This window comes from Delphinus delphis, chromosome 1 (assembly GCF_949987515.2).
Source record: "Delphinus delphis chromosome 1, mDelDel1.2, whole genome shotgun sequence".
Lineage (NCBI taxonomy): Eukaryota > Metazoa > Chordata > Mammalia > Artiodactyla > Delphinidae > Delphinus > Delphinus delphis.
The window spans coordinates 132117971-132132359 of NC_082683.1; the positions used below are offsets into that span (position 1 = coordinate 132117971).

Here is a 14389-nt window from a genome sequence, read left to right on the forward strand (position 1 = left end):
GTGGGATGAACTCTCAAGGTGGAAAGTATGTTCCGGACCTCGTAGTGACCTTCTTTGCCTCTTTCGTGGGTCCCCCAGAGGGTTCAACCATGCTGTTCCATAGATACTGACTAGCCAATTGCAAGGAGAGAAGGAGTAAGATGAGGCTGGCAAAGGAGAGAGTTATGCTTCACACCTCAACATCTAGAATCCCACAGTGGGTTAGGAGCCTTCTTTTATTACCCATCATATTCCTGATGCCCAGCACAGCACCTGATCTACAGTAAACAATACACATTTCTGAATGAATGCTTAAACATCATTACCTTGCAGAACTCACAGCCTTCCCGCAAGGTGCTGCCAGTTGAGGTCTACGTGTCCCTGACTCTGCTGGCAGCAAAATTAACAGCAATAATGTCAAAGTACACTGGGGAATTTTTTAGAGGGAAGTTGATCTGATTGGAAAACCATCTTCCTCTCATCAGTAACAGAGACAGAAATGATGTATTCTGGATCCTTTGACTGTTGTAACATTAATCAGCTGCGTTTTGTAGTGTAGTTGGCAGTTGGGGCCAGGCTTGAAAACGATGTCAACTACTCTCATTTTTTTTTCTAAATTAATTACCTACCTAATCCATTTTTTGCTGATTTCCTTGACATTAGTTTTTTCTCATGTATTTTTAATTTTTCCTCTTAATTTACATCTTTTAATAATTGAACCAACTTCCAAAGAGTTCCATGAGATTCAGGGAGGCTGTCTCTTAACAACAGAGGCGTGGAAACTAGGAATGAATCAGAAATGGTTAGTGGCCAAATGGGTAAGCTTAGATGAAAGGGGTTTGTTGATGTGTTGGTTTAAGTCACAGCAGTTTTATGTCTTGTGTTTCAGTCTAAACACAAGTTGCATGTTACACCTAACACATACTCCCTTACCCCCTCCCTCCCTACAAAGAAAACTTTCCTACTTGCTTTATTTTTTAAAAAGCAATTATAGGAAAGGTGGTAAAAGAAAGATTATTGTTGGCTCCTACAACATTAACTGGTAGCCAGAAACTTGAAATAACGATTGCAAATTGGAGGTCCACACATGGATTTACCCCAGTTCCTAGTATGAAATCCCAGTCGCTGATCACTTGGTTTTTGTTTTGTTTTGTTTTTTTTTGGTACGCGGGCCTCTCACTGTTGTGGCCTCTCCCGTTGCAGAGCACAGGCTCTGGACACGCAGGCTCAGCGGCCATGGCTCACGGGCCCAGCCGCTCCACGGCATGTGGGATCTTCCCGGACCAGGGCACGAACCCGCGTCCCCTGCGTCGGCAGGCAGACTCCCAACCACTGCGTCACCAGGGAAGCCCGATCACTTGGTTTTAAAGACTAGTCTATTTTTCTAATGCCAAATCCCAGGACATGACGTAATTCCAGGGTCGGGGGGCAAGTGGATAATGTTCCCCACACAAAACAATCAGTCCTGTGGCTATGGAAGAGGGATGATGAGCGGGTGGGCTGGTGCCGGGGGGTTGAAGGGGATGGTGTTTGAGGAGATGCTGTCCTGGACAATATGCTGCCATTTCCATTGGAAGAGGAAAAGGAGGAGAGAAAAGTATGGTATTTGCTCATTTATTCATTCAACCAATATTTATTGATTGCCTGCTAGATTCGGTGCATGGCGTTATGTATTGCAAAAGGTGGGGTAGGAATAGGCAGTGACCTCAGAGATTTGCTAGAGACACCCCTCACCTTCCAGAAGCTGGTGACCTCCTCAGGCCTCTGAGAATACAAGAGTGTTCCTCTAAAGCAGATTATTCATGGAAAACAGGAGGAGACAGTAGCCTAACAAAAACCCCAAAACTACTAATCAGTTATCTTTCTACCTCAACATCCACTTATGTTGGAACCTGGGTTGTTACTAGGGCCAGGGTCCCACCTCTGGGGCACAAGAGGGATAAGAGTCCACGTCTGTATGCAGGCAGCAGAACCAGATGGCACAGGCTTTGAGTTACAGGTAACAGGGAAGGCTAGTACAGCTGGACATTTGCATGAATTTTCCCCTTTGGAGAATGCACCTGACAGCTGCTTTGCACTTAAAAAGCAGTAACACCCAGGCTGCTTATCAAAAAAACGTCCCCAGGGATTCTTTTCCACAGAGAGCACATTCTTATAGCCTCCCTTACCCCACCAAAAAAAAGAAAAATCCCTCTAATATGGGTGGTGCTTATTTCCTGGTCTTTTCTTAGCAAAGGAGCTATAACTGGGACTGAAAAGAGCAGCCAAAAGATGTGATTCTGGTCTTAATTTTTGTAATTTTGGTTTGACGCCCCTTGTTCCACTAGCCTAATTAGTGATTTGTGACTTCTAAAATATACATCAGTGTTTCTGTGAAGAAAAAATTTACCCAGTTTCACTGACATCTCCTTGGCATTTTGATCAGCAGCTATTTTGTTCAAAAATAGTGAACTGAACGGCAAATCTCACTGAAATAATGCTAGTACTAATAATAGTCATAATAATATGTCACAATGCACTGAACAGTTACAGTATGCTAGACATTGTGTTTCATAACTAATTATTGTATTCGACCCTTACACGATCCTTACTTGTAAGCTAAGTATCAATAGCCCTATTTTACAGACATGGAAACTGAGGCTCACAGACACTAATTAAACTTCTCAATAAAAATTCTGATGCCAATCTGACTCTAAATCCTCACTATAAACAGCTGCATTACTCCTTCCATTGCAATATCAGTTGAGGTAGCCTATTTATCCTTGAGCCAGGCATTATTAAATGTTGCATTCTGTTATGAGAAGTAGAAATCATTTGCTGAATATGTAGAAGTCACAGAACACCAAAAGTAGAAGAAACTCTAAGTATAATCTAATTCAAGTTAGTGATTATACAGATGGGAAGATGATTTTGAAGAGGGCTAAGTAATTTACCCACGGTCAGCTGGCTGACTAACGGTTCAACTGAGACCAATAACCCAGATCTCCTGACTTCCCATCCAGTGCTCTTTCCCTCAACATGCTGCCTTAGAGTTGGATGGACAATATAGACATATTACCACTTAAGACACAGGCACCCATCCCAAAAGATGCGGGAAGCCCAAGTGATGTCAAGTTCAGATTTCCACATTTGCTGCAGGATTTCCCATTGCCTCACCATTTATCTTGTCATTTTTCCCCAACGTATTTTCTTGTGCAGACATAAACTATTAGTTTTGGTATGGAGACCATGGCTTAAGACCGAGATAAAAGTCATGGTAGATATATGCATTGTACTCTTAAGCCTGTCGTCATATGCTTATTTCTCTTGGGGCTAGAGCACCATGGCCAGCCCACCTGAGCATTGAGCTAAATGTTGGATAAAAGACGATGGGCTAAACGAATTGACCCCAGCTTAGCTTGCTGAATCTAGGAAACAGAACAAGTCTGGCTAGAAGTAGAGCTTCTTCTCTCCATATTCCACCAGAGAATCCAGGCCTCTTTCTTCTCAGTCATGTTGGTTAACAGTCTGATATTTACCAACTAACTTCTATACGCCCTACCTGATGCTAAGAAGCTATGAGAATTCAAAAAATTATGAAGCTTTTGCATTTGCTATGTTCCCTACCTGGACTGTTCGGCCCCCCGATCTTTGTGTGCTCTGTCTTGTCTGCCAGGTCTCAGCTCAAACTCACCCCTTCATTACCATCACTGAGGCCTTCTCTGTGCCTGCCATCTTTTTTTTTTTTTTTTTTTGCCTCTCGGCATACAGGATCTTAATTCCCAGACCAGGGATTGAACCTGTGCCCCATGCAATAGAAGCATGGAGTCTTAACCACTGGACCACCAGGGAAGTGCCCTGTGCCTGCCATCTTAATCAGCTACCCCACCCATCCTCCAGTCACCCTCTATTACACCCCATGATTTTAGTTTCTTCATAGTATATGTCACTATCTAGAATTATTGCTTTCATTTGTCACTTGCCACTTTCTTTCTCTCTTCACTAAGATAGAAGCTCCACAGAAGCAGGAAGATTTTCTCTATCATTCACCATTATTGGACCAGTGCCTACACCAGTGCTTAGATACAGAAGGAACTGAATAAATGAATGAATGAGCCCACTCTCAGGAAGCAATCCATCAAACTGTTAAGGCAAAACTTACATATTTGGAGGAGAGAATAATCCAGAAAACTATATAATCAACTACTAAATTGTACATTATGGACAAGATGTCACGACTGTCAGGCCCATCATTATATGAAAGAAGTTTGACATCACCACCAGAATTGTCCCATCAACTAAAATAATAATAACCAGGTAAAAATATGAAACTCCAATAATTTTTGGTTTTGAGAGGAAAAAATGGGGACCTCTTGAACACTATTTTAAAAAATAGAATGTTTGAGATAGTAAGATGAGGACAGTGTTGCCTACAGCACAAAGTTTTTTTAAAAAAACAGCTTATCACTTTTAATCCTGATCGTTGGCATGTTTCCAATTCCCTTCAGTGCCTGAGGGCTTAAGACTGTTCAATTCTGCACACAAGCCTAATGATCAATGGCTTAATCAGAGAAAAGTCCTGGCCTAAAGTGAAAACCATTCAGGCTCGTCCTCCTTTCTGTGAGACTCTCCACTGTGGAGATGATACCAGGACACAGCCCTGGAGGCCACCGTGCCATGGCTCCCGTGTTGAAGTTCCTGCACTGGACAGGAAGAGCAGGGATGATGGGGAAACCCACTCCCTGTTGGTCTTTGAGGAGAGAATCTAGCTTTGCTATTCAGAACGTCGTCCTCAGACTAGCAGCTCTGGTGTCATCCAAGAGCTTGTTAGACATGCAGAATCTCAGGCCCCACCCAGACTCACTGAATCAGAATCACCATTTCAACGACATCCCAGGTGATACATAGGCATATTAAATTCTGAAAAGCACGGCTGTACAGAAAAACAAAAACTCCTCCAGAAACTGGGTCATCATCATATATCATGGCCAAAAAAAAAAAAAAAAAACCCCACAACAAATAACCAAAAATCCTGAAAACTCAAGATGAAAGGCAGTGGATCCTTCTCGAAGTCTAACCATGGTTGACATCTGGCCCTGTAGTGGTCACTTTAGACCAGTCACCTGGCTTCAATTCCATCTCGATCCTACTTCCATTTGGCCCACTCATCTTCCCTCCTTCATCTCTTCTTGTGCCACTGGCAGGCAAAACAGCAAGCTGCCATTTGCAAAGTATCTCAGTAGGTGAAGGCACTCTTATCCTCACTCTGCCACTTACTGCTTAGGTGACCACATGCAAGTTATTTAAGCTCTCCGAGGCTTTATTTTCTTATCTATAAATAGGGAACGTAAGACTTAAGTGATGTGTATGTTTGAGGATTAAATGAGAACACTTATGTAACAGGCTGTTTGGTAATATTATTTTGGTAACTTCTTCCCTCAACCTACAGATCCACTTTACTCCGGACTCTGCATCAGAGCCTGGGGACTTGAAGACTCAAAATAAATCCTCACACATATGTTTAGAAAAGCTCAGATCCTCTTGGAAGCCTCTGTTTATGATACCACCCGGTTCAGCATCAGTGGCACCTTCATCAGGCCTGTCTGCCTGGGAATGCCATAGAACAGATGTCTTCTCTAAACCTCCTCTCTGCTCACTTCAGGGTTTTGCATGTAGCAGGCCCTCAGCAAACGTTTGTTGAATGAATTAATTAATCATTGAAAGAAAATAGCTGTATGCCATAATCACTTTGCCACTTGTGTGCTAACTTTGTCGTCGTAAATGTGCATAAAGAGAGCCTTTGCAGCTGGTTTGCAACCCTGGGGTCGTAAAACATAAAGCATTATACAAACTTAAGTTATTACTCTTCATTGGCATCAAATACACAAGACTAGGTCTCTGCTGACCAGCACTCACAGACTGGATCAGAGGCTGATGGCTGCTTCAGCTATTGTTTTTGCTTCAGCCATGGAAGAAATCTGTTCACTATCCTGGGCAGAGGAGCCAACTGAGTCTTTCTTGGGCTCTGTCCTCCCAAAAAATAACTAATGAAAAATAGAAAATGTGGCATCCTGTGTGGTAGAAATACAATGCCATCCAGGTGGCTTACTTCTTTCTTTGATTCTAATCTAACTTAAGACTTCTCAGAGCTAGAGGGTCCCCTTAAGGGACAAACTCTCAACTTGTGTCTTGGAAGAAGAGGAAGCTATTCTTCTTAGCTTTCCCCATGGAAAGGAAGCAACTGGCTGGAAACCAACCAACCAACCCACTGTGGATTATGCCCCAACCCCCAGTGGATTATGGACTACAAGGTACAACAGAAAGGAAGAGCTTGCTTATTGCCAATTGTCAACCTAGATAACCCCACTGATATGCCCCAAAAGCAATGGCGAGGAAAAGCTATGGCAAAGGTCAGATCTAAAGTAGCAATGAAAGTGATATCGGAAAAGAAAAGGAAGAAAGATCTGAGGAAATCCACTCCTGAATGGAGTACCAAAAAAAGAAAAAAAAAAAAAAGAAAGAAAGAGAAAGAAAATGTACTGAGCTTTAGTGTGTCAGGTTGAGGATTAAAATTAAGCCCTTGGAAGTTCTTATTTGAAGAAGGTTCAAATTTTGGTCACTTCTCTGGAATCTACAGATCTGTGGCTCTTTTTACTGGTTTCTTCTGAAGGAAGAACAAAATAAAGGATCTATTCGTTCAACAAACAGTACAACAGATGCTAATAATATGCCAGGCCCTGTGTCAGGGGTGAAGACTCAAAGATTGGTAAGAAATGATCCTATTGTTTTGCACTTCCTCCCAGATTTCTATCCAAAGTTCAGCTCTTTGTAGATACAATTGTGTGATTTGTTTTTTTCCAGTTAACTTTCTAAGTCTTTAGATAACAGAAACTTTTCAGAATATATTTTTCAGTGTTAAAAAAGTTTTATTATAAAAGTGGCACATGCTTATTGTAGGAAGAGCAACACAGAAGTTTTTAGTACAAAAAATAAAAGCCCCTACCCTATACCATATCCCTAATCTTGAAACAAACAGATAACTTGTGTGTGTGTGTGTGTGTACATACATACACCTAAATATACACACACACCTAAATATACATAGATAGTGAGAGGGAGGCTAAAGATTATACTTATATAGATGTGTATATGCATATATTTATATATAACATTTTGAAAACAGACAAGACCCTAATATATCTACTTTTCTGCAACTTTCTTTGCTCACTTCCACATAGCTAGGAATAGAATATATCTGGATAGATAGTAAACTGTAGTAATAGTTGCCTGGTTGCCTCTGGGGAGTGGAACTAGATGACTGGGAGATAAGAGTGAGAGGAAGATGTATTTTTCACTTTATTCTGTTTTACACATTTTGCATTTTTTAAATAAACTTTTTAAATTACAAAAAGGAGGGAAATATGGTACATGCTGCCAAGTCTATTATCATGGGAGACAGTCATACAGGGAAATGACAATACAGGGAAATGTCAAGAGTGCTGTCAAAGGATATATATAAGGAGCTCCAAGAGCATGAAACAGGAAGCAAAGAATTCTGACTAGAAGGAAGGCTTGGTGGAAGTGGTGATGCTAGAACTGGCTCTTGAAGAGTAGAAAGGTGATGGTAGATTAGGGGTAGATAGAGGACAAGGTTAGGTAGGCTCAGAAGTGTGGAAAGGCTCAATCTCCTCTTCTGAACCAGTGGGAACCTTGACCCTGGACCCAGAGTTGGGGCCTGACACTGGGTCAAGGTATCATTTAATTGCAGATGACAATTTATAGAGCTGAAGGGGGCGATTAAAAGACACAAGCAAGAAACAGAAATCATAGCCAGGAAGACTGATCTGCTGATCCTAAGGGCCTAAGAAGAGAGTAAGATCCATCCAGAAATGAGGCAAAGGAACAGACACCAGGGAATGGAGTAGGGTCAGGGGGCCGGGTGGGCAAGAGAGGGCCCAAGAGAAAATTTCTGAGTGGGACGAGTAATTGTGGAGACTTTAGAGCACATACCTCTGGCCTCAGACTGGAGCAGGAAGGGAGACTCTGAGGCCTTAAACTGTCTGGAATCAAATGCAAGGGTTTTGGACTGATAGCAAGCAGTCTTGTGTCATCAGAGTGGAGGAATGCTCGGGGTAGGGAATGGTCAGTGATGCAGCAGCCAGAGAGGGTAGAGGGTGTGGTAGGCTGAATATTTGCTCCCAAAGATGCCCAGGTCCTAATTTCTAGAACCTATGAATGTTACCTGTGCCTGGCAAAAGAGAGTGTGCAGATATGCTTAAATTAAGACTCTTGAGATGGGGAGATTATCCTGCATTATCTGGGTGGACTCAATGTAATCAAAAGGGTCCTTACGTGAGGAGGTAGAAAGAGTCAGAGAGAAGACCATGTGACTCAGACATTGGAGTGATGCACTTTGAAGATGGAGAAAGGGGCCACAAGCCAAGGAATACAGGAGGCCACTGTGAGCTGGAAAGGGCAAAAAAGGGGTTCTCTCCTAGAGCCTCTAGAAGGATCCTCCAGCCCCACTAGTACCTTGAGCTTAGACCAGTGAAACTGATTTTGGATCTCTGGCCCCAGAACTTTCAGGAAATAAATTTATGTTGTTTTAAGCCACCAAGTTTGTAGTCATTTGTTACAGCAGCCATGGGAAACTAATACAGGGAGTGAAGCCATGTTCATGCTGAGAAGGCAGTAGGGCATTAGTGACGGGCTCCAAGCTCAAGAGTCATGTCACTAAGGGGCATTTAAAAAAGATAACAGATAGTGAAATGCAGAATGGACGAGAGTGGCAGGAAACTGAAGAAGGCACCTGAGGATGCTATTTCAATATTTCTTATGAGAGCTGATACTGTAAACTCATACAATTTTGAGAAACGGACGAGAAGACACCTGCTGAAGAAATATTTAGGGGGTAAAAAGAACAGAACTTGTAAATGGTTGAATGTGGAGGGTGGAGGAGAATATAAAATACCCCTCACTTTATATTTTGACCCATCAATGTGGTTCATGAATCTACTAGCAGATACAGAGAAAAGAGATGCTGATCATTGAGGTGCCTACAGAATATCCAGGTAGAAATGGTAAACACTCACAGACAAATGAGCTTTTGAATTTCAGGGAGAAGGGAAGGATTTGAGATGTGGGTTGAGGTAGACACAAAAGAGAATCACCCAGCAACAGTGAAGAAGAAATGAACATTAAGGGTGAAATCCTAGAAAATGACCAAAATGTAAGCGATTTCTTTAGAGGAGTGAGGGCAAAAAAGAATGAGAAATAAAGGTCAAAGACTTATGAAGAGAATCTGGACAGAATAGCATCAGAGACACAAAGGGAGAGGATTTGCAAGAAGGCAGACCTGGCCAAAAGGGACAAATTCTTTAGCTGAGATAGATGAAATGGTCACAGAATAGAAAAATGAACCTCTGCTTATAAAGTCTTTTTTTTCCTTCTCCAGAGTAATTTCTGTAAGGGTGACGGGGCTGAAAGCAATTACTGGAAGAGTGAAAAGAAGTTGAGGAAGTAGAGAAAAGATGTATAAACTACTTACTCAAGAAATTTGATGGTGACATGTTGAAAGGAAACAGTGGTAAAAGAGTTGCATATTTATAAAAATATTATTTTTTGGAAACTAGAAGGTTGGCGAAGGGATAATTGTGGCTGAAGAGGTTGCAGAGATGAAAAAAGGGGAGGCTAATGAATGAGTGAGGACTAAGAGGAAGCAGAGAGGGAAGGAAGCAAGTGTACAGGTGGAGAGATTCGCCTGAAGAGGAGGAACTCACTGCATTTCCTGAGGCACAAGGGCAAAGGATGATGAGAAAAGATGGAAGTCAGTTTAGAATTAGAGAGAGTGAGGTTGGAAATTTCAATTCAGATAGTCTTTATTTGCTCTGTAAAAGAAAAAGAAGAGAGGCTAATCTTAGACTGTGAGAAATGGAAATATGTTATTCATGGGCTCCAGTCAGACTTATCTTAAGACAGGTGCTCCTACATAATGGTCTGACCAAACCATATAGTGGTTGTACGACGAATAAGTGGCTGTTGAGTACAAGGCTGCCTCCTGAAGATCTGTTCAAAAATACCCATCTCTGAGTTCTTATCAGTCAGGCGTACCTAAAGTGTTTTATGTGTCTATGATAAAACCCACGTGGGAAGTCACCACATCAGAAGAGCTTTTAACCACCGTTCCCACCGAGACAACCCCAACTGCCATCACTAACAACCTCAACAATAACAAACACTTGCTGAGGGACTGTCATGTGCCCGGCTCTGTGCTGGACCCTGGGATTTCAAAGTTGAATAAGGCATAGAACCTACCCTCAAGAAGTTGTGTAGTGATTTGTAGAAAGAAGAGGAAAGTCTTTTACTCAAATGTGTCACCTGAGAAAGCCTCTCACATAAAGGGGACTTCTAGGATCCATAAACTGTCAGAGCTGGAAGAAACTACAGAAGGCTTTACAGGGGAGATGCCTATAGTTGATTGACTAAACACAAGTCACCTGGCAGATTCTAGAGTCCCAGCCTTTCAGTCCTGTGATCTTTCCATTTCATTTCACCCCGATAAACCTCTTTCCTATTCAACCCATAAGCAATTTTAGGTATCTAATCATAGGTACAAAAGCAAAGAACACAAAACCCCTTTTCACTGGAAAGTTTTTAAAGTTAGAATAGGCAAGAACATATAATTAAAGGACTCGAGTCTAAAAAGGTGTCACTTTTATGCCATGGTAGGTATAGCCCTCTCAGAACACTTGTCACCACTAGTGTATAAATTCCATTCCGGAGCAATCCTCTCCAGAGTGCAGAAAAGCAGAAGAAAATCTTCCTTTGTCTTATACACTTATAATCCTTAATCAGTAGCATGCTTCGTGCTTTGGGAATAAAAAGAAATTAGTGCGTAGGGAGAAGAAAAATATTTATGGGTAAGAATCACATCCAACAATAAGAGAGATAAACTCTATGACACAGAGGTAAGATTCAGGAGTCAGCTGGGGGGCAGGTATACATGGACAACTGCAAGAGATCAAAATAAACATACTAAAATATTTGAATATCTTTTAATATCAATAACAAGCAAGGGGTGATATACATCATATTTATGAGAACTAAAGCCAACAGTTGGACTGTGACAAAATTAGTTCTTGTGTGTAAGAATGGAGAGGGATAGGGCACAGTGCCAAGGCCATGGACAAAGTTCCCTCCTGGGCTTCGCATTTAACCTTAAGGATACTACAATGCTCAGGATAGACGCAAGAGGTAGAACCAGGAGTTCTGAGGAAGGTCAGACTCACATCTCCCAGCAGTCCTAGAGCCTGGCAATCCTTGAACCACTGGCAAACAGAAATAGAGGAGGCTTTAGTCCTTTGGTTCAATCGCTAGGCTCTGGCATGGAAACATAACAAAGTTTTGCCAGCTGGAACTGGTCTTATCGAAATGTGCTTACATTATACTCCTTCTTGGCAAACTGGAATCAGAACAATTTTAAGATGCTGAAGTTTGAAGGGATACAAGAAGCCTGCGGTTGTCTCTTTGAGCTTAGAGGAATCAGGACCTGGGGGGAAGCCTGCAGTCCAGGTACAAGCCTCTTGCTTCTTTTGGAAGAAAGCTCCCAGTCAGAAGAGGGGCTCTCATGCCTCAAGACAAAATAGAAATCTGTATGGAGTTCAGAGAACCAAGGGCATCTCAGCCACGGGAGCATATTTTCTCCCACTGTAGCACTGATGACAGCAGGGGGTCCCTAGTCTCAGAGGGACCCTTGATCATTAAATCTTAGGATGACCTACTTCTTGAGTTTTCACTGTGCTAATTTCATCACTTGCCCTTTAGCAACTCACACATCCATAATTTGAGCTCATCAGAATGCCATGAGGATAAGCTCAGAAGAAGAAATTCCATGAATGGCAATTCTAAACCAGTCTTGGTTGATCAGAACACAAATTTACCAGCCAGTACTCCTCCTACATCAGAAGGTGATTCAAAGGGTCCCAGAAATTCCAATTTCTTATACTTACTTGGACTGAATACTAACTTGCCATCAAACAGTGGACCAAGATTTATTTGGGAGGCTGTTATCCAGAGCTACACAAACACCTGGGGCAATGGAGATTTCCTCACAGCACAGAGCAGTAGGAAAATTGCCCCTAAACACAGGGCAGGATGGAGTGAGAAGGGGTTTACTATGCAATTACCGGAAGGGGTTGCCAGCCAGTGTAGGATGGGATTGCCGGAGGCAGGGAGTGGTGGGGGAGACTGAAACGCTCTCCTTTTCTCCCCCACTCCATAAGAACCGTCTAGTATTTTGCCCGTGCTATGGTAACAGGATGCATGGTGGCTGGTAAGCCCTTTAGAAGACTCCCTCTATGATAACCCGCTCAGTGGTCATACAGTTTGGACCCCCTCCTGCATATAAAGTTTCCCCAAATACTCCCATTTTGACATCTGGTTTTAGCAACCAAACCTTGGCAATTTAAAGGGTGGGCAAGAACATCGAGGCAAATCTGAATTAGTCCTTCACCTACAGACTCCCTATTTTTGGTCCTATGGATGTACCTAGGCAGCCAGGACTTGCACAGGGAGTAGAACTTGCTGACGGGCATGTCACTCACCTTTGCTGATGTCTTCGTATTCCAGCCAGAGTCGCTGCTGGACCTGCTTGTTTGGGTACCAGATAGAGCAGGATTCCTCAAAGCCGTAGATAGCTTCCTGGATGTAATGGTTGCCAAACTGGTCCAACAAGGCTACAAAATCCCCACGAGATGTCGCCCCGTCTAGGGAGTGGAGAGCATTGCTGAGGGCTATGGAGAAAGGTCACCCAAGAAAAAGAGTGAGGACTTACAATATGGGTATCTGTATTCCCAGGCCAACCAGCCTCAATGTGCAAGTGTCATGTGGCCCAAAGTGACGTTGGAGAGCTGGCTGGAGCTACCAGGTACTTCCAGGTAGCTAAATCAGACATTTCAGTTCCTAAAAGAATATTCCTTCCACCCAGTTAGTTATGTTGTTAACTTCGTGCAAGTTAAGTATAACATTATCAAATCTCCACTACCTCCCTGCTTAAGTCAAAGTTTTTTGTTTCAAATCACAAGTCATGACATTAAATCAATTTAGTGAGCTCAAATAATAGCATTTAAAAAATGAAAAAGAATAGCACAGTCTAAAATAGAAACGCAAATACCAGCAGAGAACATTTCACTTGGGAAGATGAAGTATGGCTTCATGAACCTTCTGTGGTGTGTATGTGGGGACATGCCTGTGCACAAAGTCACGGTGTAAAATGTGCTGTAACTGTGGGTAGTGACCAAAAAAGTTTTCAGGATGCTGCCTTCATGCAGAGAAATGGGTATGGGAAGATAATGGAAGAAGAAAGATAAGGAAAGCCACTAAAATGCTGCTTACATTTATTTAAGAAAATCAAAAGTATAAAGACTTTGAAATGGCAAATGGAGGAAGGAATCTGTTTGCCTCCTCCCCAGACAAATCTCCTTGGATTTGCCTTCCCTGTTTAAGAGATTCATATTTGTCAGAAAGATAGCCTATGACAAATTTTCCAAATCCAATACCTTCTCTACCTGACCAACTTTGTACAGCCTTCTTTTTGACACACCTGTGTCCTATCAGGACAAGGCAGAGCCCCGCCCAGGCTTGAGACCCCAAGTGCAGAGGTCCACATCGTCCATGATGCCATGTGTGGCTTTTAAAAGCACGTGGCAACAGAGATATGTGATTGTTATCCCCTGATATGCATAGCACCTGTGCTGTGTGCAAACTGAGTATGTGAAAAATACTGCCGTATTTTTCTAGGATGACGAGTAACCTTGCTCGTTCCAAGTGTTTTCTGCACCAGCAGAGCTCACTTCAGTAATAGCCACATCCCAATCCCTTCTTGCCAAGAACTCTTTCGTGATAGAAAATAAAAAGTTCTGAGTCCCTTTGTGTACTTTGGAGATGTTCTATATCCTTAATGCCTCTTCTTTCTCTAGTATATGTCTCACTTCTCTTCACAACTCTCTATTTATCACTAAGATTTGAAGAATACTTATACAAGATGCCTCATTTTTCTGTTTTGGAACAATTTATCCTAAGTTCAGAATTCACTACTCCTTAACTTATTAGATATAAAGATATATATACATATCTTTATATATATAAAACATAGATGTAGATAAATCTACATTCATCTATCTATCTATCCATCTATCTTGCTTACTTGCTTTTAGGAACCATAGCTATTTTCTATTTTTCCACTCCCCTTCCTCTTTCTTGCTCTCTTTCCCTTATTTCTTTCATCATATAGAACCTCTAAGGTATAGTAAAGTATACTCTTTGCACTTGGAAAGTTTTATTCTGTCAATTTATAAAAAGTTTGCTTTCGCATATCCTCTCTATACCCTGGGTGACTCCAGGAAATATGATAAAGTAAGTGTTTAAATTTATC

The 14389-nt window shown here is 41.9% G+C and overlaps 1 protein-coding gene across 2 annotated transcripts in view; it reads right to left on the bottom strand.

The window, feature by feature from the left end:
• The window catches only part of ASTN1 (astrotactin 1), a 330103-nt gene that overhangs the window by 68472 nt on the left and 247242 nt on the right, over window positions 1-14389 (bottom strand). For both annotated transcript variants that reach the window (XM_060034430.1, XM_060034419.1), the window contains exon 16: window positions 12561-12749. In XM_060034430.1, coding sequence (XP_059890413.1) covers window positions 12561-12749 — 189 coding nt within the window. The remainder of the gene's footprint in view (window positions 1-12560; window positions 12750-14389) is intronic.